At 40.2% G+C, this 27416-nt stretch overlaps 2 protein-coding genes across 3 annotated transcripts in view; one reads left to right on the top strand and one right to left on the bottom strand.

Moving 5' to 3' along the window:
• IQCK (IQ motif containing K) overlaps positions 1-27416 on the top strand; it is an 87690-nt gene that overhangs the window by 57375 nt on the left and 2899 nt on the right. The window contains exon 8 of one of the 2 annotated variants that reach the window (XM_066576256.1): positions 2884-2995. In XM_066576256.1, the coding sequence (XP_066432353.1) occupies positions 2884-2995 (112 nt within the window). Of the gene's footprint in view, positions 1-2883; positions 3098-27416 lie in introns of those variants that run through there. The other variant, XM_066576255.1, reaches the window with a different exon arrangement.
• GPRC5B (G protein-coupled receptor class C group 5 member B) overlaps positions 12181-27416 on the bottom strand; it is a 65951-nt gene continuing 50715 nt past the window's right edge. The window contains exon 4 of the mRNA XM_066576253.1: positions 12181-13543. Within this exon, the coding sequence (XP_066432350.1) occupies positions 13490-13543 (54 nt within the window). The 3' untranslated portion in view covers positions 12181-13489. The remainder of the gene's footprint in view (positions 13544-27416) is intronic.

Genomic DNA, 27416 nt, shown 5'->3' with positions numbered 1-27416 from the left:
AAAAAAATTAGTCTGTAGTTGGCCTCAAAAACACTGAAAACTTAACAGATTCTGTTAACCCCTTTAACAGCCGCATTAAAATTAGAGAAACCCTACAGAAAATATCACCTTTTATTGCAGATTTTTAATTTATGTCTCATTTAAATATAATTGGTACAGAATTCAGTTGCCCTAAATGGGTTTTGTCATTAAAAAAAATATTTTAATACTTACCTATTCCTCCCCAGGCAGTCGTCTTACCGCATCTTCTCCTGGTTAAACTTCTTCAGTCCCCCGAGTCACCTCACCTCCAGCAGCCGGATCCTCTTCTTTCTGTTATTCGTCCATTCTCTGCATTCTCTTTCCGGCAGGTCAGTGTACCCAGTCACTAGTAACGTAGCATTCACTGCCTAGAAGAGAATGCTGATCTACTGTTGCGAGAGTTTATATACTATTGCAGAGAGACAGCACGCATGCACAGTCTCGCCAATAGCTCGGCACTCCCTGCTAGCGCAGTGAGTGCTACGTCACTAATGACTGCAGAGAATGGACGCTTCATCACCGGAAGAAAGGGATCAGGCCAGCTAGAGGTCAGGTGACCTAGGGGACTGCAGGAGACATGAGAAGATCGGAGCGGAGAAGATGCGGTAAGAAGGCTGCCGGGGAGGAATATGTGAGTTTAGATTTTTTTTCTAGTGACAGAGCCCCTTTAAGTGTATTTTTAACCCTTTGACATAACTAATTTTAGCCTTAAGAGACAGTAAATCATTTCCCCTTTTGTATTCCAGTAGTCATAGCTTTTTTATTTTTATTTTGTCAATGTCGCTGTCTGAGACCTTTTATTTTAGTAGAGTTTTTTAATGTGCACCATCACATTTAATGAAATTGCTGGAAGCGCAGACTTTTGTTTTGCTGCATCTGCTTCTTACTACAGGCATAGTTCCCACTTTATTCAATGGGAGCTGTACCTGCAGTACCTACTCAGGATACTGCAATAAAGACAGCACTATCTGCTTCCAACGCTGTCCGCCCTGAGAGCAAACCAGGTAATGATCTAATTGGCATGGATCCCTAGCAACAGACCACTGCCAATTAACAATTGATGACCTAACCTGAGCATTGGTTACCAATAGTTAAAGTCCCAGACAACCCCTTTAACTTTTCCTTACATTTCCTTTTCCCATCCTTCCCTTCACTAGTACAAAATCCATTATGTTACAGACTGTTCCTTCAAAAACTGATGTCCTAAAAATTGGTTCATTATTATTCCTACCAGAGGAAGAGTATATATACCGTAAAGAAGTAGTGATATCTCACCTGTCTGAGGATCATCTTTTAATGTATCTGCGGAGACTTCTTCAGGACCACCGAGCCAGACGTTATATCCAGAAAGAGAATGTTAAACCCAGCACCGTTACATTAAACTCCTTTAAATGCCATTTTAACACAATAAAATAAAAGTAATCAGCAAGGTAGAGCTATAGATTTCAAGTCTGAATGAATATTAAAGATAGCTGAGTAGCGTAGCTGTACCTTGCTAATTTCCAATTTAATATCTAGGGGTAAGAAGGTTTCTACACCAACACAGAAGAGGGTTCTTTACTGTAAGAGCAGTGAGGCAATGGAAAAATCTGCCTGAGAATTTATGTAAATGATAAGATGTAACAATGCCTGTGTCACCTATTGTAAGGCAGCATTCCTGCAAGTCAATGTTAGATGTATTAACAAGCCTTGTTTGTAACAATGACTGGGAATATAAGCCGAAGTCAGAGTCTTCTCTAGAAGGAAAAGAGCAAACCTTGTAACATTGAGTGATGATGGGCAAAAGCCCCGGAATAGCTGTCTGTGCATGGTTTATCTTTTCCCTCTGGAGAAGACTCTGGCTTTGGCTCATAATTCCCAGTCATTGTTAAAAGGCTTGTTAAAAGTTCTTACCTTGACTTCCAATAGGTAGCATTGTAGAGGCATTGTTCCATTTTGTCATTTGCATAAATTTCCCAGAGGAGCATGGATGGCCTTATAAGTCTCCTCACTAGGTGCTCTTCCTAAGGAGGAACCATATCCTTCCCGACTTTCTGCCTGATGACATGGTGATGGCAAACTCACTAAAAGGGGCCTGGATGAGTGTAACAATATGACAGGTTATAGTGCTGATCCAGTGGGATATTTTGACTGTCAGATTTAGAGTATAGTCAGAAAAGAATTGTTTTCCCTAAAATGGGAAAAACTGGCTTCTGCTTCATAAGTTTTTTTTTTTTAACCTTTTTCTGGATCAACATTGCAAGATAAGAGGTGGAACTTTTTTTAGCCTAACAAACTATATTACTATTATAGTCTTTGCCCAAAAAAGTAACTTTCTTTGAGGCCATTATTTAAAATGAGATCTGATGATTTCACATTAAACGTATTCGATTATTTATATATCGTACTACATATGCTAATTTTACGGAGCTGGCAATTCATATCCTATCACCAGTAATTGTAATGTATAAATCTTATCACCCATTGATTTTTTTCATACTATTCTAGCATCTCTTTCAGTATCTCTGTTAGTTTTCTCCCCTTCTTGAACTTTTCAGTCGCCTCTGTTAATACAAATGGCATTCTGCAACTGCCCGGGGACCATTACGTGTCTCGCCTGTGTTGGTTGATCTTCTTATGACATTGGACAAAAATGCTGTAGAGAAAAGCAAATATCTTGTGATGGTCATCATAACAGGCACAAACTTCCTTCATAAGATAGATGCAGGAAATACTGTTAATAACTTTTTCTTATTAAATTGACCCTTTCCGTGATATTAACTTACTATAAGAACATACTATTCCTTCTGGCAAGCTTGCAGATGTTCTAAGAGAAGACAGGAGGCCACAGCAACATTATTATTTATTTTACTTTTTTACTAGGTACGCTGCGATCCAGAAGTCCAAGAATTACGCCAGTGGCAAAAAGATCTCCGGGAGAATAAAGATATTAATAAGAAAGTTGAAGAGTTCTGGAAAAAACAAGAATCAAAAGGTATGCTCTGTTTACAAGATGGAAGCAAAAACGTATCCGAGGAAACGAGGATTTCTGCACTGATAAACAAGTTTTCTATTTAATAAAATGTACGTTATCGTATTTGTATCAAAATACTCCTATTTTATTGCAATTTTCTACTCCCGTTTCATTCCTTTGTGTAGAAACAGGATCTGTATTCTCACGGGTGATTTTCCAGCGCGGGTTCTCTCCCATTCTCAGATGGACAGAATTCACAAGGGAAAAGAACCCATTCATGTGAATGGGTTAATTCATGCGAGTGATTTTTTTTTTTTCCCCTGGACCAATAGTCCTGCATGTCCTATTTTTGGGCAATTATTGATCAAGAATCACCCATTATTTTCTATGGGAGCATTAAAAAAAAACATGTGAGAGGCATGCAAGTGAGATCTGTTTTTAAACTATTTTACTTATGGAACCACATGGGTTTTTTTTTTTTCAAGCACGTGATAAGTGCACATGAAAATTTGTTGTAAATCTGATGCAAATTGTGTGTTTTTAGCACAAAAATGCAACGCACACACAGGAAAATTGAAGTGAAAACTCATGTAAAACGGACTGCTTACATTGACTTATATCGTATCCACCTGTGTAAATACAGCCTTAGGCCTGTTTCACACAACATATGCATTCTTACATTCAGCCATATGCGCTAAAAAATTGTGTGAATAAATTATAGCTGTGATCAAGCCCCAGTCTTTAGCCGAGTATTTTCTGCCGTTAATATGGTTGGCTGCAGTGTATGGGCAAAAAATGCATTGCAGCACGGAAACCCCTCGATCAACAGAAATCCTCAGCACTCCAGCTGTCATCTTTTCCCAGCGTTGTACGCAGGTAAACTCCCTCACCCTCCCTTTTTTTTCAGGTCTCGTAGAAGTTTATGGGAGCTTCCAGCGTATCTTGGCCAAAGATAGGGCAAGACCTATCTTTGAACGTAGCGTATAAAATCAGTAACTGAAAACGGTCACCGATGTTCTATTTATTATGACGCAATTCTTTTACGTGGCTAAAAATCGCTCCTCTGAATGAAAACATTGGAATTCAATGAATGGTTGAGTACTACCTCTGATTAGTTGAGCGCAGGGATCAATCACAGGCAGCGCTCAGCTGTCATTCAATGGCTGAGTGCTGCCTCTGATTGGTCACAGTGCTCAGTCAGAGGCAGCCCTTTCAGTAGGCGGGGATTTTAAATTCACGCTTGCTGAAAGCACTTCATAGCAGTTCAGGAGAAGAAGCGGCATCGGGGGAGAGGTGAGTATATATATATTTTTTAATTTTTTACACATTCGAGGGATGATTTTCAGGGAAGGGCTTATATTTAAAGCCCTTCCCTGAAAATCACTGCGGAGGCAGCCAGCATCTCACTGCTTTCAATGGAGCCGGCTGTAGCGCCGGCTCCATTGAATTCAGTGGGATAGCATTGCAGTCCTCTGCCACAGCTGTGACCGAGGATTTCTTCATCTCCGTGGGGAGTCCTCTCGTCACTGGACACTGTGACAATGCTGTCACAGTGTTCAGTGATGAGGGAATTTCCCATGGAGATGAAGAAATCCTCGGTCACAGCTGTGGCAGAGGATCGCAATCTTCTCTGTATGTCAATGGGGCCGCCGCTGCTGCCGCCGGCCCCATTGATCACAAGGTCAAACATCCACAAAATGCAGAATGCCGCAGTTATTTGCATTTTAAAATCCACTGCCCTATATTTACCGCTGTACATTTTTGCGCGCAGATAAAAATCGGGCATGTGACTGCTGCCATTGAAAAGCATTGGTTCTAATGGATGCGGATCGCAAACACAAGTAACATGCGCAGCAAAAAATGCCCATCTCACTGAGCCCTAATGTGGATTCACCACGGAATCTACATCAGGAAACCTGCACATGGATTTGCCTGACTGAAATAGGCTAAATCCATATGCGGTTTGCAGGAACTGCATGCCAAAATCCATGGCAGAAATCCGTTTTTAAACATGTAGATTTCTGCCGCAGATTTTCCATTGAAATCCGCATCGCAAAAATCAGATGTTGATTACCATGTGAACATAGCCCAATACATCGGAATATACCATTAGAGCACTTACACACCCAAGGTGTCAGAAATACATATTTACTGCAGATTTTGCTGCAGAATTGACTCAAAATTCACCCTATGATGAAAAGCCTCTAAATAAATTAACATGCTGCGTATTTAAAATCTTCACAGCAGGTTAATTTATGCAGCCGACTTAAAGACTTTTTGAATTCTAGTGCCTCTTTAATATCCTTCCTTCTGGACCATTTGGCCATGATTTACCCACTAGATCATGGTGTGGTCATTCATGCAGCAGCAATCCTAACACGGCTTACATCTCTTACACTGATTGTTCTCTTGCTGTCAATCAATAATTGATTCTAGGAGCTATTTCCTTTTCTCTTTTCCCTTTTTTCACTTTCATTTATTTTCCAGCTTGGAGAAGTAATACGTTTGCGTGGCACTAAATACCATCTGTATGCAGATAATGATCAATCCGTCTTTCTACTCCCGATCCCATGACCTTAGTTCTGTACGTTGGACATTTGTCTCATAGGCTTTTCTGCATGAGCAGCAGTGAGTTGCCGTTTGAGCATCATGTCGAATTCTGAATTGCTTATCAGACCTCTTGCATTATGTTCAGTGAAGCCTTTCACATTTTCTGTCAAGTGTACTGCATTGTCAATCTTAAAAATCTCTACTTGTTTCCTACATGCAGTTCATGCAGCTTTCTCTTCTGTATTATTGCTACGGGCCATCCATTACTGTATGTCACAAATTTAGATGGCCCTTAGCCATCTTACCTACGACCATCATGCAGAATTTGATTGCCCTCCTTTCAGATCTTTTCTGCTTTCTCTATCTTTATCCTTAGTTGGCCAATCACATTAATTTCATTAGGAGTTTTACCACCTTTTCCCCTAAGGACCCTTTTGCATGGGATGACTTTCAGGCTCTTAAGTGTGTGGCAGTCATCTCAATGGTTATCGCTCCTGTGCTTTCACACAGGAGTGATAATAATTCACTGAATGAAGGCGGAGCGTGCCATAGATCGCTTCCGGTACCCGCCTCTATTCACAGTAAATAGGCAGTCGCTCATTGATGCCTGTTTACTTAGCCGATCGTCATTTGATTTTTATGCCTGCCTAAACTGAACGACGAACCATAAGTGAACAAAGTCACTGGCAGTGTTTATACTAAGCGATTATCGTTCTTTTTTGCACTATCCAGCTAAAAATTGAACGATAATTGTTCCCGTCGCTGCTCTTCGAAATTTTTAGACAAAAGATAATGACATAAAAGAAAGCGTGAAGCTTCCTAGGGCAGTAATGCATGGAGCCAAATAAAGTTTGTTAGAGTGTATCGAACCACTAACCTGAAGTGGTTGTGCCAGGGCTGTGGAGTTAAGTCACTCTTCCAACTCCTCTGTTTTGCCACACTCTGACTACTCTTTCACCTCCACCGATGTATAATAATTGGTAACAACAAATTTACTGTAGTGAAATGGTTACCTATATTAATACATAATTGAAAAGTTTTATTTCGAAGCTGGATTTGGTATATTTCCACCGTCTCGACCCTAAACTGACTCAGACTCCAACTCCGTGACTCCACAGCTTTGGGTTTTTCTAGACATATCCACAAACATTATAAATATGTAGCTACTCTCCAGTGGGTGATTGGAGCTTCTTCATGTTTCTTCAATGGGTGAGAAGTCAAGATATGATACCAGATGCTGGAAAAACCTGTTCCTGTGCATTCACGCGCTGTGTGCATGGCCCGATTATTGGGCATGAATGTTTCTTAACCCAATTGTTAAAGGCCAACAATTTAGTTTACTTGTCGGGTGATCGTTAATTTTTAGCAAACATAAAAATGCTCCTTAATCAGCTGTACATTTGTTTGTTTGAACGGGGACGACCGATCATACTAACAGTTGTTCCTCCCCATAGCAGCTATTCTCAGCGAGTGTAATAGAAAACAAGCACCAATTGACATGTTTGACGAGCAGCGTCCATTACATTGGCCCGTGTGAAAGGGCTTTACAAGGTGTTCGCCTAATAATGTCACAACTTGTGTCAATCCCATCATGGGATCCTAGTCAAGCATTTTGGAAATTAGATAAAGATGTCCCAAAGTTACACCATATTTAACTGTTTTGTTGTAATGTACATAATGGTGAAGATCTTTTAAACACTTTGTTGGAAGCGTCAGCCATAACTGCGCTAACATGAACACCTGTAACAGGTGTAACAGGCTAGATTGTAAAGGCATTTTTCTACATAGCGTATATGCTGCAAATTTTCCACTACAGTACTCAAGAAGGACAAATCAGAGCTTGAGCCGGTTCAAAAGCGGGCAACTAAATAAAAAAAATGGAATGGATGGACTACACCAATTTAGAAGGGGGTTCTTTACTCTAAGAGCAGTGAGACTATGGAACTCTCTGCCTCAGGATGTGGTGATTACAAATTTGATGAAAGAGTTTAAGAGGGGACTGGATGCCTTTCTTCAGTGATCCAATATTACATTATAGTCGCTGATTACTTCAGGAGGGTCGGTGATCTAGGGATTATTCTGATTGCCAGATTGAAGTTAGAAAGGAAATTTTTTCCCCTTAAATGGGAAAATAGTTTTCTACCTCATTGGGATTTTTTTTTGCCTTCTTCTGGATCAACATTGGGAAATAAAAGGCTGAACTAGATGGACATATGTCTTTTTTCAACCTAATATACTATGTTATTATCCTATTTGTGTGCAGAAAATGCACATATAAACGTAACACTGCCACTTGTTGACACCAGTAAGGATGTGAATATTGGTGTGGATGGTGATTTCTGACCTAAGCCCATAGCACAGGAAGGAAATGAGAAATGAAGGCTACAAGTCTATAACCTCATGCACTCAAAAAAACCATTAAACAATCTTTAATAACACACACAGCTTATATAAAATCTTTATTGTTATGAATATCACAGAATCACCCTTACATTGTGTTTTTATACAAAATCAAAAGCATTCTTCAATAGAAACACCCCTTAATTACAATGCTCCCAACCATTTAGCGGAAATTGGGAATTTGGGGTAACATTGCAATTTCCCAAGAAGTTCCCATAGTACAGTGCAAGAACATACGCCATGCACATGCTTGTTAACAGCATCATAACATTTGAGATACCATACAGTTTAAAAAATGGAATGGCGATATGAAAAAATACAATATTCTTATTATTCATTACCTTTGGCAATTGGCTGATTAAATGATCGTTAACATTACATGAGCACTGAGGAGAATAAAAGTGTGCGTTATCTAATGCTCATTTACTAACACTGCTGACATTGCACTAAAGCACAGAAGCCAATTAGCAAGAAGTTTTTTATCTGTTGAGTGTAGATGAAAAATGGATGAAAAAGACAGATTGGATATTACCACTTACTGGAAGTGTTGTACTTAAATGCGATGTTAGCAGATTAAACCTATTGCTTACACATCGGAATCAGGCTGAATGCATCCTATCTGTTCAATGGGAAGTAGTATCAGTACATTATGAGTTGCATTCTCAAAAGTAGTTGAGCACGTAGAATCAGTTCTAAGTGGTGAGTTTATGCATCGGCTACAGCAAGGAGCTCTAAAACTGAATGATATGTTATATAGTACATGGTAAAACACATAACTTTATAGTAATGGGGTCAGTTGAATTTAGTAGGAAAGCCAATCTAATGCAACAATATGAAACAGAATCGATAACAGTAACAGAATCAGTATCTGTACTGCATCGGTATGATGTCCTTACAGAACTATACTAGTTGGTATCATGGCCTCAATGGGAGAAAGGCCTTAAAAATGTTGTCTCCCTAAAGTCCTGGACCATATCACATGATCCATTTTGGAGCTACTGCTTGGTAAAAATGAATTTATAAGACAAACCATTAAAAGGGTATTCCAGAGACTGGGCAAAATTTCCCCAACATTTCCACTTACTGCCGTTTTTCCAAATGACCATCTAAATGGTCAAACTGAACTCAATTAGCTTTTTTTTGCCATCCTGCACCACCACTGCTTTCCAACCAGCCTTAGATTTCCACATTGTTATTTAAAATGCTCGCTGGGAAGTGCAAAAACTACATCCCCCATAATGCCCTATTGCCAGTTACTGACCATTCATGACTGTATAAACTGTCTTCATTACATAATTTGAAGGCACTGAGCATGCCTGACCAGTAGAGCCTACCGGTCATAACCATTGGATACCAATGGTGAACTAAGCAGGGGAGGAGACCGCAGGTAAAGTGATATCTCTGCAGATTTGTAACATTATATTGCTAAATTACACGTTATCGCCTTGTGAAGAATGAAAGCTTCACTTTGAATTGCTGGAATACCCCTTTAATATGTGAGGGACACTTCATTTTGGCCACTGTTTTGGCACTTTAGTAGAACCCAACAGTACAGTACAGCTAGACATGACACACTCTGTTAGTACAATATCTCTTGAGATTTAACATTTGTTGAGGTATCTTGGAGAAGCTGCTCAATATTTCCACCCATTTTTAGAAAGGCGTAAAGAGGGTATCCCACAGAATAGGTGATAAGTGTATGATAACTGGAGGCAGACTTCTGGAACTTCCAAGGCTCAGAAGACCGGCATACACTGAGTCTCCCCAGTAAATGGAGCAGCAGTGTGCATGAATCATCACCACTCCATTCACTGTCTATGGAGACCGCTGAATAATGCACTTGGCTATCTCCCTTAGTCCCACAGAAGGGAATGAAATGGTGGTCATGCATGTGCACAATCGCTCCAATCAATAGGGGTATGCAGCATGCACCATTTTTTGTGACCACAAGGGGGGCCAAGCAGTTAGACCTTCTGCGATCAAACATTTATCACCTATGTTGTAGATAGGTGAGAAATGGTTTTGTTGGGATAAAACCCATTTAACCCAAAGCCACTAACTAGTCTCCAGTAAATAGCTGTACATCATTTCAAACTTTGTTAAATGGACATAGTGGTTCCTAATTATCTAATACGTCATATATTGGTAACACTGTAAGGTCTCAAACACATGACTGTGCATTTCAACCCATAATACAGTGCGCAATACAGGACTATATTTTGACCTGCCTAGCTCCATGTGGGTTACCATATCATGGATCATGTTTTCCATGGAAGCACTAAAAATCGTTCTTCTAGAGAAGAACTCGATATACAGCAAGATGCAACATCCATATACCATTACTTGGTGGCACGCATGGCCCGATACATAATAAGGAACCCAAATACGATTGGATATGGGCCTAAAGATTTGTTATCTAGATCAATCTCTAAAAGGCCCTGATCAGATGACCCTGTGGTCACACATACACACTGCTATTTATGGCTGATTGATATCTAAGAGCAAGGACACTTCACATTTGAAGAAAGGGGCAAGTCTGGCACTGCAAGACAAAAAAGTCAATAAGAGTGCAAAACGGAGTGACAGCTCCTCCAAATATACTAAGGCAAATAAAAATGTTACAGATATTAATTACAATCTTCTGTTGTAATGACGTTTCAGTGGCACTTGATGACATTTAATAAAAAATACAGCTTTCATTTCTTTTTCTGCTAAATCCTTTTTAGCTCCATTTAAAAAAGAAGCAAGTAGGCATCTAGTTTGATATATTTTTGAAAATTAAGATTCATTGTCACCTGCTAGTAAAACACTTTGCATCTCTATGACCACCTTCTGGGACCTCCAGTTCTCAGGAAACTATAAGTCCCTTGGTCACTGTTCCATCTGACAAGGTGGACGCCTCGAGGTACAGACAAATGTAGTAAAAAAAGGCTATGTATCAAATGTGTGCATTTGTGCAATCTTATTAAGTATCACCTATAGTACTTAAAGAGGAACTTTCATGTCCTATAGTAAATTTGGTTGGTTGCATAGCTCTGCAGCCATTGCCCCATACAATTTTTTTTCATACTCCTACTGTTCTCCTGCACAGGCTCTTCTTAAAACCAACTTCTGGCATTGTAAATCTGTCAAGTGGGAGGTCTAAACTTCTCACTGCCAATGGGTGACGTCAGACTTGATTAACAGTCTGACGTCACTCATTGACATTGGGCAATTGGCTTAGCCCACTTGACAGAGTGACAGTACTAGGAGTTAGATTTACAAATAGTCTATAACAGGTTTAGCACTTGAGTCCTACGGTATCATAGTCCTTTGTATAAATAAATGTTCTAGCATTCATCATGCTTATCACCAGTCCTTAACTATGTCCAAACAACCTGTCTATTCAATAATTCCCCCATATATAGGACTTGCTATCTTAACTATTCCTATATGTTCATTCTCTACATTATAGCACATAGTGTAAGGCTACTACTTCACTAATACTCTAATAGTAATATAGGTACTTATGATAAGTTTCTTCTTACCTTTGTGCATTTCTAGTACAGCTGCCATAATTTTATATTACTATCCTTTTTACATAAGTAAAGATATTACACCTCATGTTATACCTTACAGTAGGTTATTTAGAATCTTTTCAGAATTCGCAAATCATTCCCTTTACCTGTTGAATCTGTAGACACTAGATGTCGGGGATCACAGATAACTGGACATTGCTTGGTTTCTAGGTATGTTGACATTGTTACCACTAGTTGGATATATATATATATATATATATATATATATATGTAAATGTAAAAAGTCTGGACACACCCATTTAACTAGTGCAATAATAAGAAAATTGACTTCTGGTGTATAAAAGTATTAACTGAGAGGGAGGCTGTAGTTTTTGGTGGAGGAGATTTTTTAGTGGGCATTTCAAACACCAACATATTGAATTCAGCTCAGGTTTTTCAAGCAGGAAGTGGATCTTGTGATTTATCAGTTATGGCTAGAATTTACTCAGGAACACACTAGAAATATCAGTTTTGCCATATCTTTACTTGTTTAGGAGTTGAGGGCTTCCAGAGTGTACATTTTAGCCAATATAGATATTATACATTACCCCCATCCCATTAAAAAAAAAACCCTGAGCTGAATTCAATGTTGGAGTTCAAAATGGCAGCCGAAAAAAATCTCCACCAAAAAACTCGGCCTTCCTCCCAATTAATACTTTCACACATTGGAAGTCAATTTTCTCATTGTTACACCAGTTAAACAGATGTGTCCAGACCTTTGCCTCACCCTGTAGAGTGAAATATAAAAAGTCTACACACCCCTGTTAAAATGCCATGCATCAACTGTGCATCGGAAAGATTATTCTCACAACAAATGCTTGCGCATGCTTTCATTGGGATCATTTCTCCTGTGCCATAAGGCACAGTTTTGATATAGTATATAAGGCCTTAATAACATTGTGCTTCCTTTTTTATGTCAGAACAACTCCTTAATTCCAACTAGCAAGACGAGGGGGTTAGGAACTCTGCCATTTGTAAGAAACATATGCCCTGACTTCTACAGTCAGTGGGTATCCATGTCTCAACTCTTTGCCATTCCACGTGAGCAGCTCTGGTGAATCAGAGTAGTGTAGACTACTGATATATACTGTGCATTGTGTAGTCTAAGAAGCTGCGTGGCTATGTTGGAAGACCACCAAGGGGCCTCAAGAAAGACAGATCATGGCAGTATGCACATAGCAGAGGGCTCCAGGCAATTTCACTCCCTCCCTCCTGTCCCTGAACAAATTTATTTTTGAGACCACGTGAAAATAACTGAGCCAATATCTTTAAGACAGGATAGAAAATAATTGCTATCACAAGGGAATCTTGTTTATGAGTCTGGGATGGGATTGTGGAATAAGGTCTTGGTTTTCCTTCATGAGGATAAGTCATTGGTCTCGTTGGTGCCATTATTATTACAATGGTTATGATGGGTCTACTGTCTCATTGGATGAAGGCGGTTAGCTGTCTCGACAACGGCAGAGTTTTTATGAAGACTTTACAAGATAATTATCTTCTTGAAGGTCTTTGGTCAATCACACTCAGTGGAGTTAATAATTGAAATGTCCAAAACAATATTCTTGAGAATGCAGCCTCTCAGCCTTCTAAGAACCTGGGACAAGTTTAAGGTAATGAAATACTTTGTGCTTTCTGTCTCACTATGCCACTTGTTTCGGCTGAAAAAATGGCTCGGTATCCAAGATGGCTGCCTTGTAAATGATGACCTTATCTTAAAAGTTGTGCGTTGATGTTATAGTCAGTCTTTTCATATGTTTATGTTATGTCTACATACACTTTCAATGTAATGACTTTATATCAAATGTTATATGTTTGTGCTTTACAAGACATATCAGGAACATGCTTGAGCATTTTACAGTTGTTAAAAACCCAACCAAAATGGGTTAATTTCATAGTACTTGAAAAAGTTTATGTGACATTGTTCCTCTTCATGTGATGTTTCCATTCTTCATTCTAGCCATGTGGTTAGCAGGCCTAAGGTATATCTCCCAATGGTTTTAGCTCATCTTCAGACCTGACTCTTTGCTCCGTCTTTCTGATTCAGAATGAACTGCAGGATATCCTGTTATGTAAGATAGGATATAACAAGACAAACTAATTAATGGGTTAACAAACCTGCTATTAAGTAAAGACATCGGAGAGGTAATATATGTGTGCATCAGCACGGTGGTAATCCAAGCTCCACGCATGGTGCTGACTTCACATGGACATATAATCATCTTGTGCTGAAACTGCTGACAAAAGCCAATGGAACACACAGCAACATTATTGGTATTAGCAGCATTGTGTTAGGGAGAAAATTCAAGTACATCTTAAAGGGCCAGTCACCATAAAATTATAAACAAGTGTAGCATATACTAAAGCTTGTTAAACCACTCACACATGTATGGATGTAAATGCTTATGAAGCTTATATAGAGATATGTCAGGTAAAATAGCAATCAAGTGATTAAAGGTGTACTTGTTAGGCCAATTCGTCAACTTAGAGGCTTATTCACGAAGATGAGTTTAATGTCTAAGAACTCGGACCCATTCAAGTCAGTGTGTATTCACAGGTACACTTTTTTGTTCACTGACTGATGGGATGCGTAAAATAATTGCAGCATGACCTATTCTGGTGTGATTCTCAGACTAGAATCGCCAATTCCAGTCAAAGGTGTTACATAACACGGAACGTACTTGCATGGTATGAAAGTGCGTCCCTTTTTTCTTTTCTGCGCCGACTGAATTCAGTGGGAGTTTTAAATGACATCAATTTGGCCACCTTCCTTTTTTGACACACATTGAAAACAGATTGTACTCCGATGACACTCACACGTTAAAAACACAAAAACTCAACAAAGTGCACATATACGCTCAGAGTGAAATTAATCAGTTTTTCACTGACCAAAATTGGACTTGCCAGTGTGAAAAAGGCCTAAAGGGTCTTTTGTTAGCTCCTATGAGTTGCATGAATTGAAGTTATGAGCTCATAGGAGCTGGGGCGCTAAGTTTGGGGATATCACTCACGCACACTTCTTTCTCGCCGAACATCAGCTGTTCGCCTGCAAAGCTACTGCTAATTGTGTACAGCGGACTACTTATGTACACGCTCATAATGAAAGGGAATAGTCCTGTCATGAGTGAGTACACAAGTTGTCCGTCGTATTCTAGGAGCGATGGCTTTACAGGCGGACAGCGGGGCAATGGGGCAGAAAATAAATATGAGCATGACAACCCCGAACTCAGCAGCTATGAGACCATAACTTTAGTTTATGGGGTCCCTTTAAATAATGAGAGTGACACCATTTGTTGAAATAAAAAGTGAGAGCACATTTATTTAGGACCTATTGAATACATGCAGACCAAAATTGTCAGGTAGTTTCTTTAGTAGGATCAGTAGGATAAAAGATCAGTAGGATCTTTTATCCCCAGCAATTGGCTGGTAGTGCCTCTAGCACTGCCAGGTAGTTGTCTGTGGCGCCACCTGGAAAGCTAGATATTGAATTAAAGGCTGACACCATTTACCATGCTACACCAGACTGAATGCCACAGTTCCATACTTATAATTAAGTTACCACATGAGTGTTTCCCAAGCAAGCTTGTATCGTCCTCACCCCTTCCAAGTCCCATTTTAACTGGTGAAGCTCACCCTTATTTCACCCTTTAGTACACTTATCCCATTCACACCTATGTGCCAAGCCCCCATAACCTGTTCTCTAACACCAGCTTCATTATATCTCTAGTCTCCCTGAACAGGCGACTTGGAACCCTGAAAGTTCTAAGTATTTCATGTATGGCTGCTGGACCACTGATCAAAAAGAACAAATGCCAGTCCTCAGCAATGTGGATCCAGATAAGCGAAACTTGATGGGACCCATTATATATAAATGGGGTCCATTGGGTGCTGGCATTGTTTTGCAATGGATCCATCTATTGCATTCTACCCCAGACGTGTTGATTGCATCCTAAAATCATATATTTATAGCAGACTTCTCTTTACTGAGGTGCTGGTGAAACTCAGGAGCTGTCAATGAGACTAGAACACCTTCAGACAGTAAGTATAACTGGCATCCTCTGTGAGGAGGAGCTAGAATAAATATACACAATCTAAAGCTAATTAGCTGGATGGAATACCGACCTCTCAGCCAACTAATCAGTCCATAAACCAGCAGAGAAGTGTCCTTGTCTATGTCCAGTGCCAAAATCAGAGTGAGCATGCTCCAGCGTGAGGATCACATGAGCCGGGGCTGACGCCATGACGTCACCCTGGTCCCAATCCTCATTTCCGGCCGGCGAGTCGTGACATCATCAGAGTGTTGTGGCTTTGGCTTTTTTCTTTTTGTATTTGAAACTGATCAAAAGTCGACATTATTTTTTCAGTTATTCACTCGTTGACTTACAGGAAATCTGGTCATAATAATGAATCCTAAAAAATTTCCTGTGTTCATAGTTTAGTTTCATAGTCTAGCATAAACTTTATTGGTTTTTCTTGTGATCCTTAGCTCAGTGTTTCACTAGATTAGACTACGGATTTATTTCTCCATGTAAATGTCTGTCATCTGAAATGTGCCTTAAATGCTGGGATAGGGTCATCATTCTATATATAACTGAGCACATGAGTTTTCAAGTTGGAGAGTAACATGTTTCATACAACAAACATATGACATGCTTTCAGACTGAAGTTACGACCTTAGACAGAATGTGTCAGCTGCGCTGCCTGTAGGGATCTCACATTACAAAGCCTAGTAAAGCATTCTCTACTCAGGGAAGAAGTCCTATTATATCTGCAATTGCTACTGATGTACTCCGCCACGAATGATGAATAGTGGGAACCATGGATTCCCGGGAGCCAAATAATATGTATATAATAACATAGAATGGCCAACTCTCTCATATATACTGCTAAATTATCCAATACATACTGTGTAAACTACTATAACTAGTCGGACTACTCTGCAGTTGTACTTCTCCGCTGCCCTTCCTATCACCCAGGTCTGGGCACCGTTTTCCGCTATTCAAGATGGCTGCAGCAATTTTCTAACTACCTAATGCACACAGTGCACTGCTCTCTGATTGGTCAGTGCTGATCAAGTAAGCAGCTTTGGCAAATCAGAGAGCAGATACAGTGCATTGGTAGTCTAACACTATCAATGCTCTATGGGGATTAGGTAGTCTGAAGATTGCGTTGGCCATCTGAAAATCGGATGTCGAACTGACGGATCAGAGGGAGGGCAAAGAAGAACAACTGCAGGTAATATACTCTTATTATCCTGGGGTCCTGGGACAGAATTTTGTCCCGAAAATGGAGGATTGCTTAAAAATAAAAGCTTTGCTTTGTATTCGTAGTGTCTCCACCTGGAATTGTCCTTTAAGATTATATTTATGATTCAGAAATTTCTGCGACTCCCCTGTTCATCTAACTGCGACTTGCAGAAATGTAGGCACAACCCCATTCAGAATAATAGAACAGATCTTCTATTGTAAAAATGTCTAACAAATCTGACTAGTGAACATACGCTATTACTGCGTAGTCTGGACACCAAATGGTGCACTATTACTTAGCTGTCATTTCTGTACTCCAACCCTTGTTTTCCTTACTGAGTGATAAAATAGCAAAAACATTCATAATGGTGGCTTCATCCTGGTCTTCCTTCCCATAACTTAATATCCCAGGATAGGAGGCTCTACCATTTCTTTACCTGACCTATTTTTTTTAAGAAAGGCGGTGGGATGTTTCTATCTCCTGTTATTGCTGACTTCAAGTCTTTATGGAGGAGTTTCACCTTTTATATCAGTTGTAGATGTTATCACTATGGTACCTTGTTTTCCCAAGTCCTAGTTCCTAAAGTGAAGCTTATATAATCTGCTTCCCCCAGATAGGAGTTCAAAGAAGCATAGTTCCTAGACGGATGAATGTTCTGCACAGGCTCACAGTTGAATTCTGCACATAATAGCCCATTAATATGTTATTTTTCATCTCTTTCTTCAAGTCTTTTATATTTGGAGACTGCTCCATGTAAACTCTAAAGAGCATTGAAGGCTATATACACCAGCTGAACCACTTTTTATAGCTCCACTGCATCGACAATAAGAAAATAATGCAACTTTGCAAATTGTCTTCTTTAAATATTTCCAACCTTTTTGTGTCTAACAGCTGCTATGCAGACTTATGTGTCTGCATGGTAACAGACAATAAACAAAGCCTGTGTAGTCTGATCCTGCATTCATACTCCCTTCTATTCTTCTCTCATGTCCAGCTAAAATGTATGTTAGGAAGAAGTAGAGGACAATTGGAAGAGAATATAGTGTTAGAATCAGACTACACAGGCTTGTTTGTTGTCTGTTTCCATGGAGCCTTATAAGTCTGCATGACAGCTACAGACACAAAATAGTAGGAAATATTCAATGAACATTGTTTTCATTATAGATGCATTGGAGCAATAAAAATTTGGTTGCAAATATGTACATAGCCTTTAAGTGTTCTTTTATATGGGCTGATTCTCAGTCTAATATAACGAGTGCCTTATACTTGTTTGCTTTTCTTTTCACATGGCCTAAAGCCCCATTTACACGCAAAGATGATCGCTCAAAATTTGTGCAAAAGATAGGGAGAATGACAGTCTGATCGATCATTTTACATAAGCTGCTAAAGGGCACTAATGCCCATTAGCAGTTAATTAGCTTCATTTGCATGTAAATGAGCCTCCCTGAGGTGTATGCGGAGAATAACAGGTGGTCTGTTATCTGCATGCAGACCCTTTGTTCAGCCGTGGGACTGCTGCTGAATACAATGTTATCAGCACTCCCGTGGAGAATCACAGCGTGCAATCCTTGCTATCAGCTGTCCGTCCAAATGATGGATTTTAAACTCAACTAAAAATTACACAGCATAACAAATAAAAATTAATTTTCTGGTGCCTTAGATATTTAAGCTGATCTTTGCTATACCTGATACGCTGATTCCAAAAATGGTAGTAGTTTTTTTCTATCAGCTATAGTTTTAGAGATATGGCATGTTATTGTTTACATATAAACAAAAGCATTACCTCAATTGATGCACACTTTTTTTTTTTTCAGGTATGCATGCTGTATGCATATATCTCGAGAATGAAAGCTGATAGGAGAAAAGTAAATTCATATTTGAATTCTACGCATCAAATACGTTACAAATCATCTGTAAAATATTTGGCACCAAAGCATGTGTTGGGCTGTGTTATCGTTCAGACAAAAAGCTAACGATGGTAGCATTAACACGCAACGATTATCGCTCAAAAGCCATCGTTTGAGTAAAGTTTGAGCGATAATCGTCCCGTGTTAATGGGGCTTCAGAATTACTATGCAGATGAATGATTGTTACTATGATTGTTTATCCTTGTAAGTTGGCTGCCCATCTTCCCAGGATAGCATAGAGGAGCAGCACCACCAGAGATCCAAGAAATCTTGGCTTTATTCAATCCATAGAAAATGGGGCAGCAATGTTTCAACTCCGCATGGAGTCTTTCTTGAAAAAGACTCTATGCGGAGTTGAAACGTTGCTGCCCCATTTTCTATGGATTGAATAAAGCCAACATTTCTTCGATCACTGGTGGTGGTGCTGCTCCTCTATGCTATCCTTGGATTATACTTTGTGGTTCTAGGAGTTGGGACCAGTTGAACCTGCACACCTGATCCATACCTCGCACCTAAATGGGGACTTTTGGTTGAGTGCTGCTGCTATTATATCTTTGTGAGGCTGCCTATCTTCCCGTCCACACCGAAAGATGTACAGCCGATCAACAAACATGTTTATGCTTGCTGAAAATCATTAGCTGTCCGTATTGACTATTACATGGCATGATGGTCAGATAATGAATATTCGGAAGAACACTTATGTCCAATCATCGGGCTTTGTTAAAGGACTTTTTGTCAAATTTACTAGCAGACTTAATAGTAGTGACTAAACATAACCCACTTGCAGAATATTATTTGTAGGTCTTTCGTTATTCAGTGCCTCCATTATCACCAAATTCTTCAGACCTTCTTTTGTATAACTAATTGGCACCTCAACAAAATCAACACATCTCAGCTTTCCAACAGTTACTGTAAATGTGACACTAACGAGAGGTAATAAGATGTATGTGAAATTTGGCGTTTTGTCAAGCCAAATTAAATAGGGCAGCTTATTGAGAGAGAAATAGATGTAATATGGTCACAAAGTATATCAGTGTTTGAACTATGCCCATGGTTATAAACATCAGAGCTCCATGTTATCCAGGCAGCCAGTCACCCCTGGGGTATTTTATGTAAGCAGCAGTCTTCACTTTGATGTGGAAAATCACAGTGCACTCAGCAAAAATACTCCGGCAAAGTACAGGCTCTTGTGATACTGAAAATACATTTCAGAAAGGGGATGGCAAGGTGCCAATTAACAGTGTTTACACTTGAACATAAATCTGTCTTCAGTATTACAAGAATATATAGTATAGAAGCAATTCTTTTATACCTTCATATTTCATACAGTAAGTAATATTATAAAAGGGAATTCAAAAAGAATGGTGCAAAAGTAAAGCTGATTTCTTCGTGCATAAATTGCCTTACAACAGCCAGAACGTCATGAAAAGGTAGAAGAATTCTCCAAGTTTTTAATGCACCCTACAAATGTTCGATGTGGGCGCAGTTGGTGACACTAGATAACCTAAACCAACACGTCTTCTCTGCAGTAGAGTCAATAACAGAGGATATGCCAGGATGCATCTGGGCAGAACTAGACTACCGACTTGACATCTGCCATGTAATCAACAGCGCCCACATCGAACATCTGTAAGGGGCATTAAAAACTTGGAAGAGGTCTTCTGTCTTTTCATGTCATTTTAGCTCTTGTACATCAACCACACATATGAATAAATCAGCTTAAGTTTTGCACCATTCTTTTTGACTCACTTTGTATTAGTCATCGAGATGTTAAAAAGCAAAGGCCATTGCTACTAGGTATCCAGACTCAGGGCTGTAGGTTTATTGTTTGAACCTATGGCTTTTAGGGCATATAGACAGTACAGAACTGGACTCCCTCTTTATGACGTAGAACAGAAAGATGTTAAGCATCCTTAAAGGGGTTGTTCCAAGTTATATATAAAGTTATCTCCTATCCTGAGTGTTGGCATCCCCACCAATCCTGAGCATGGGGTCCGAGCGGTCCATAAGTGAATGAAGCAGAGGTCATGCAGGCGTGCAATGGCTCCATTCACTTCAGTGACAATGTCTGAGATTGTCAAAATGCTTGAACTTGGTAATGTCCAGGGCTCTCATCAAAGTGAATTGAGCAATGGCTCCATTTCATTCACTCTGGGACTGACCAGACCCCCATTCTCAGGATCAGTGGGCGTCCCAGCAGTTGGATCCCTACCAATCATAAAGTAATAATCTATCCAATTGGTAGGGGATAACTTTATAACTTAACACAACCCTTTTAACTGGCCATGATAGGCCTGACCCTTCCACTTGAAGTTGGTTTCATGTAATTCAATGTTGAAGCCAAAAGCACAAGAAAACACATCTTACCAATGTCATTTTATGGTTGAGCCTTTTTTCATATAATGTAAACCACTTCACTGGCCAGATATGAAACATGCCCTAATACCTTTTTTATTCTTAACTGGCCAACCATGAGCTGAGCTTTACCCATGTTCTCAATACTGTAACCATCCTGTTTTTTTCGCATTTCATTCCTTTACCCTCTTTGTTAGTTGAACCTCCTTTTTTTCATTCCTTTTTTGCCTACCAACTTCTTTCTTCTTTACTTTCCTATCTGCCTTCCATTCTGTCATTCTTTATTTATTTATTTCCTCTCTTTCTTTCTTCCCCTCTGTTCCATCATCATCCCTTCCCCACTTCTCTTCAATGCCAATGTATTAATTAGGTATTGCATCTTCAGCTTTACCTTCTGACTCTATCTCAGTCTGATAATACCAGTCTTTTCTATAGTCTGGTATTCCAGCTCAGCCCCACTTACTTCTACTCTGTTCTACCAAAAGTAATTGGACACCTGAGCAAGAATCAAAAGTAGTTATTTACATATGTTAATACTTAGTGGGGCCTCCTTTGGCCCTAATGACATCGGATACTCTCCATGGCATACCTTCTACTAACATCTGATACAGTTTAGCTGATATTTTTCTCGATTCATCTAGCAAACGTCTGGCAAGTTCTCTCAAAGAAGATTGACATTGTTCATATTTCCTCACCCGACGTTCCAGTTCATCCCATAAATGTTCAGTAGGGTTCAGGTCGGGACTCTGTGTAGCCAGTCCAATCATGGAACATCCATATTGCTAACGTAAAATAGCAATGGATTTTTGAAAAGGCACATTGTCTTGTTGGAAGTATTGCTAACCATTCCCAGAGTATTACCATATTGTCAGCAGCACAGTATTTCCAGAATGTCAATGTACACCTCTGTGTTCTTGGTTCTTGCCACTACAACCAATGGACTGAGACCATGTTATGTAAAGCATCTCCAGACCTTAACAGAACCTCCACCATTCCTAAATGTTGGCACAACACACTCTGGTAAAAGGCGTCTTCCAGGTGCGTCCATCTGATCTAAAGATAGAGTTGCGTGATTTGTCATTCCATAGAATTTTCTTTCTTTGCTCAACTGCCCATTGACAATGCTCCTTGCAGAGAGGCCACTGCATCTTCTTTGAGAGAACTTGCCAGATGTTTGCAGGATGGAAGAAAATACCATCTGAAGTGCATCAGACTAATTATAATAATAATCTTTATTTGTATAGCGCCAACTTATTCTGTAGCACTTTTAAACATGGGATAAATGCAAACAATACAACAATTACAATGTGAGGTTCAATCAGTTGGAAACAAATGGGGTGGTGGTGGTACAGGAGGTACATAGGGAAGGAGAGCGAGGCATGGGGAACACAGGCAGTAGGGAATTTCATGTGGAAATCAGTTATTAGAAAGCAAGCGGGGTGAGGCGGTAAGGAGGTGCAGGGGTAGAGGTTGTATGTGATAGGCAGGGTGGAAGGTGTGGGGAGCCATAGAAAGGGACGGGGTACTAGGTCAAGGGATTTGGTATGCTTCCCTGAAGAGGTGCGTTTTTAAGGCGCGTCTGAAATTTCGTGCATCGGGAATTTTCCGGATGCCTTGGGGTAGAGCATTCCAGAGGATCGATGTCCTGTAGGCGAGCATGTGAGGTTCGTATTAGAGGGGTGTTTACACTGAGTGTGTTAGTGGATCAGAGGTGATATATGGTGGTACAGCGCCATGCAGAGCTTGGTAGGTGAGCTTAAGGAGTTTAAATTTAGTTCTACAGTAGATGGGCAACCAATGCAGCAACTGGCATAGTGTAGAGGCATCTGAGTAACAGCTGGATAGAAAAATTAGCCTAGCTGCCGAATTTAGTATGGATTGGAGTGGAGCAAGTCTGGTGCGGGGAAGGCCTATGAAAAGCAAATTGCAGTAGTCGAGTGGATGAGAGCGACAATAAGTGTCTTTAGCGTGTCTGTGGTGAGGTACGGCCATATTTTAGCAGTATATCTGAGGCGCATGTGGCATGTTTGGACCAGAGATTGGATGTGGGGGGGTAAAGGAGAGGTCAGAGTCCAGTGTGACCTCAAGGCAGTGGGCATGCGGTCTGGGGGTTATGATGGTGCCAGACACTGGATTGGAGATGTTGAGGGGAGGTCAGTTGGAAGGTGGAAAGACGAGAGGGTCAGTTTTAGTCATGTTAAGTTTAAAAAAGAGGAAAGATATGGTGTTAGAGACAGCGGACAGAGAGTCGGTGATGTTTTTGAGGAATTGTTCAGAGATATCACGGGAATAGGTGTATAGTTGGGTGTCGTCAGCATAGAGATAGTATTTGAGGCCGAATTTGTGGATTGTTTGTCCAATTTGGCACGGAGAGTATCCGATATCATTGGGGGCAAGGGAGATCCCACTAAGTATCAACATATGGAAATGAATACTACTTTTGAATTTTGCTCCGGTGTCCAATTACTTTTGGTAAAATAGTGTATTCAATAGCTGTTGTCAAAACTGAACCTGCAGCCACAATCCGTCCACTAACCTGATATACATTAGGCTCCACACTGACATGCGTCCTATCAGCTTCTAGGATCAATTTTTCCTACCTGGAAACAAATAAAATACTACAGTGATAGAGTAATAGTTCTTATATAACATAATCTACAATGTTCATAGTTAGAAATACTGTGGTTCTCAACATCTAAAGTACTCTTCTAGCTGTATGGCTTTACTGAGAAGTGGGGCAGTTTAGGAACCGCAGACATGGCATGATTGCAGCAGATTGACACAAAGTAACTGGCATACAATAGATGTGGTCACCTATAGATTGCACTCTTAGGGTGTAATGTAGTGATATACATCTACGCCTTGCTATTATTTCTTATAACCCTTTTTAGCTGTATGCAGTAAGTTTAAAATCACTTCTCCAAAAATCTATAAAACCATTACTTGATTAATGTATCTTGTTATTAATATGAGTTTAATAATCCATCTATTGATTTACAATGAATCTTGTGTTACAATGAATTTTCAAATCATTTCACCTAAGTTGTGGCTTTTTAATGGAAAAACTAAGTAGGTGTCTGGTTTGTATATTTTAATATCATGCCTTAATAAAGTATTTTGGTCATAAATGGATTGTCCGAGGGAATTAACGTATTAAACTGATCATTATAACATGCTGGAAATAGAAAAATAATAAATGTATTCATCATTCATAATAATCCTGCCCAGGCGGCCATCATGTCTATTGGTCACATGCACACAAGCCATCATATTCTGTATACCATACTCCTACACAGCCCATTCAGAGAAAACTTCATTTTTGCAAAACTTTTAATGCTAAATTTTAATTATTAGAGATGAGCGAACCTACTCGGCCACGCCCCTTTTTCGCCCGAGCACCGCGATTTTCGAGTACTTCCGTACTTGGGTGAAAAGATTCGGGGGGCGCCGTGGGTGAGTGGGGGGTTGCAGCGGGGAGTGGGGGGGAGAGGGAGAGAGAGAGGGCTCCCCCCTGTTCCCCGCTGCTACCCCCCGCTCTGCCGCCCCCCAAATCTTTTCACCCGAGTACTGAAGTACTCGAAAATCGCGGTGCTCGATCGAGTAATTACTCGAAACGAGTAGGTTCGCTCATCTCTATTAATTATGTATACCGTATTTCCTTTTGCTCAGAATTAATTGTAAAGGGGTTGTTTGGGCTAGATAGAGTTTCTTCATAGTGTGGGTCCACCTTGAAGATGATTTTGGGGAGTCTTAGGCTACAGCTGCAGGATGACTTTTGGCCATGATGGAGTTGGACGTCCCAAAATTACTGGATCCCTGCAACCTTGCATTGACATTGAAGTGATTAGGGTTGTGGTGTGAGTTGCAGCTTGGCGCGATCGCAAGCTGCAGGTCACAAAAATTCAACCATAATAGATTTTTTGTAACCTGCACTCATACTGCGACCCAATTGCCTGAAACTTTGACGAATTTCTCGGGCGGGTATCTCGCCCGTGTGAAACTAGCCTTAATGTTGGCAGGCAACACATGGGATAAGCTTTTAGATATCAACAATAAAAATGCGTGTCTTTCTGTGCAGCATTGCTGCACTAAACAAGAAGGTATACAGGGCACATCCAGGGTTGTCAACTGTTCAGAAATTTCTGGACAGTCCATAAAAATAGGGAGCTTTTTCTAGCATCTGTGATAGAAATATATGCGTCCATGATTTTTTTTGAGGCTGATGGTACTTGAGCAGGTTATTATGACTAATTATCGTCATTTTACAGTTCACAGTAAATGCTGGTAATGAGATTTTATCAGTTTCTGACTTTTATATACATGTATCACTTATAATCTTCATCATCCATTATGGATGATGTCTGTAGCTGTCTGTGATTTTTGGATAAGTTGTTCAGAAGAAAGAGCCATTCAGGTTGGTAGCCCTGGGCACATGAATAACATGATTGTGCCTATCATGACCATTGCAGTCTTCTAGTCCTGAGAGCCCACTTGTATGTGGCTGTTAGCTGCAGCTCATAGATTATGAGTAGGGAGCTCTTCTATTAGTGACACCTACACTGCTGTCTATAGCACCTATACCCTGCAACTAACAACTGCACCACATGGCCAAAAGGACGTTTCTATGCACTATAAGTTGGGTCTCGTAAAAGTCAGCGCGCTTCCGGGTGATTACAGATGTCGATTAATAAGACAGATCGCTAGAATTCCATACAAGATATCACGTTCTCCTGAGTATGTTTGAGACACTGGGGTTTAATGGCAGCGACAGCTGAGAATGTTCTGTCAGACTGATACTGAATGAGTAACAATCGGGAATTCTTCTACCCTCTTGAATTTAGCTCATGCTCCAGACTTCTTAACATATCACGGTATATATAACTTGGACTAACGCTCTTTCCAACAACTTGTCTTCTAGAATTGATCTATTTAGTTTTGCCATTTTAATTTACTTTAGTACCTCATTCTCTGCGAAAAATAATTCAGCAGCATTAAGAAACTTTTATTTTTAAATGGTTAAGTTGACGGGTGATGTGGAGACAGAAAGTATAGGTTTCATTCTAATAGTAACTGGCTAGTCTAAAAAATATATACTGCAGTGGTAGAATATATCTTGACCTATCTTTTGACGAAAAACACTGGAAGCTTCCATAGACTCCTATGGGAGCTGAAAAAAAGGGAGGGGGGAGTTTACCTGCGTCCGGTGCTCAGAAAAAAAAGACACCTGCCGCAACTTAAGCCATTAGAAGTCATTCCAAGGATGTCTGATGACCGATGGAAGTCCGTGCTGCAGCGTATTTTTACCACGATACGTTCGTGTGAATGGGCGAGAAAGCGCTAATTAAGCTTAGGACTCGATCGTGGCTATTCTTCCGTAATGTGATTTTAAGGCGCATGCGGGTGGCTGTAAAAACGCATACACTCGTGGGAATGAGGCCTTAAGGTGTGTTTAGGCTTAATGATTATTGTTCAAAAAATAGTTCAAACAAGTGAAAGTGAACAATATAATTGTTCAGTTTAAACGCGGACCAGCAGCCAAACAATGAACAAGAATCGTTCACTTTGCGTTCTTCAATCAGTATAAAAATCATCATTGGCTGTGGCACTTATTCGGTATGTTTAGACACTTCTCGATCATTGTTTCACATAGGAATGTGAAAAACTGAACAAGAAGTGTATGATTCTCAACGATGATCTGCCTGTCTTAACAGGCAACACGGGCGCAAACTAGTTAGCGATGACGTCACTCGCTTGTTCAAATGAGAATCGTCTCATCTAAAATGGCCATTAGGTTTGAATCTGATCGGGAACCAAATCTGCATGGAGTGCAAGTGCTCCGTTCCCTTTATTGTCGAGGCCTCTTTCCCACGCATGACTTTTTGCCCCTAAGTTCCCCGCTACAGGGGAATTCCTCCTTTTTCCCTGTAGGGGAACCCTGGCTTCACACTGCTGGGGAATCCCTTATTCTCCCCTGCAGTCCCTGGCATTAAATGGAAGCCCTGGGGAACTCCCTTCATCTCCTCTGTGGGGCTTCCCTTCACTGGAGAGAGAGATGAAGGTGGTTCCCCCGAGGATTCCCTCCATCTCTCTCTCTCCAGCAGCGCACCTTTTCAGTCAGTCCCAGCCATGTGATCAGCCCCGAGTCTTGCAACTGACGCTGTAGAAGATCTTCTATCCAGATGATTTTCTGCAGCGCTAGCTGCGTTTTTTTTTTCTTCCCCCCCACACAGCTATCTTCTGCACGATTTTATAGCCCATGAGAAGTAGGCCGTATGCATGCAGAGCAACTCCTTTGTGCAGATTTCTGTGCCTTATAATGCAGCGCAGTCCCATTCAAGTGAATTAGACTAAGCTGCAATACCAAGCACAGCCGAATTCACATGTATGGAGTTGTGTCTATGTAAACAATATAGGGGATGCAGTTCTCCT

The sequence above is a fragment of the Eleutherodactylus coqui genome, chromosome 8 (genome assembly GCF_035609145.1).
Source record: "Eleutherodactylus coqui strain aEleCoq1 chromosome 8, aEleCoq1.hap1, whole genome shotgun sequence".
NCBI classification, from domain to species: Eukaryota; Metazoa; Chordata; class Amphibia; order Anura; family Eleutherodactylidae; genus Eleutherodactylus; species Eleutherodactylus coqui.
Note: the sequence above shows the minus strand (reverse complement) of the source record. Positions and strands in the feature narration are given on the sequence as shown.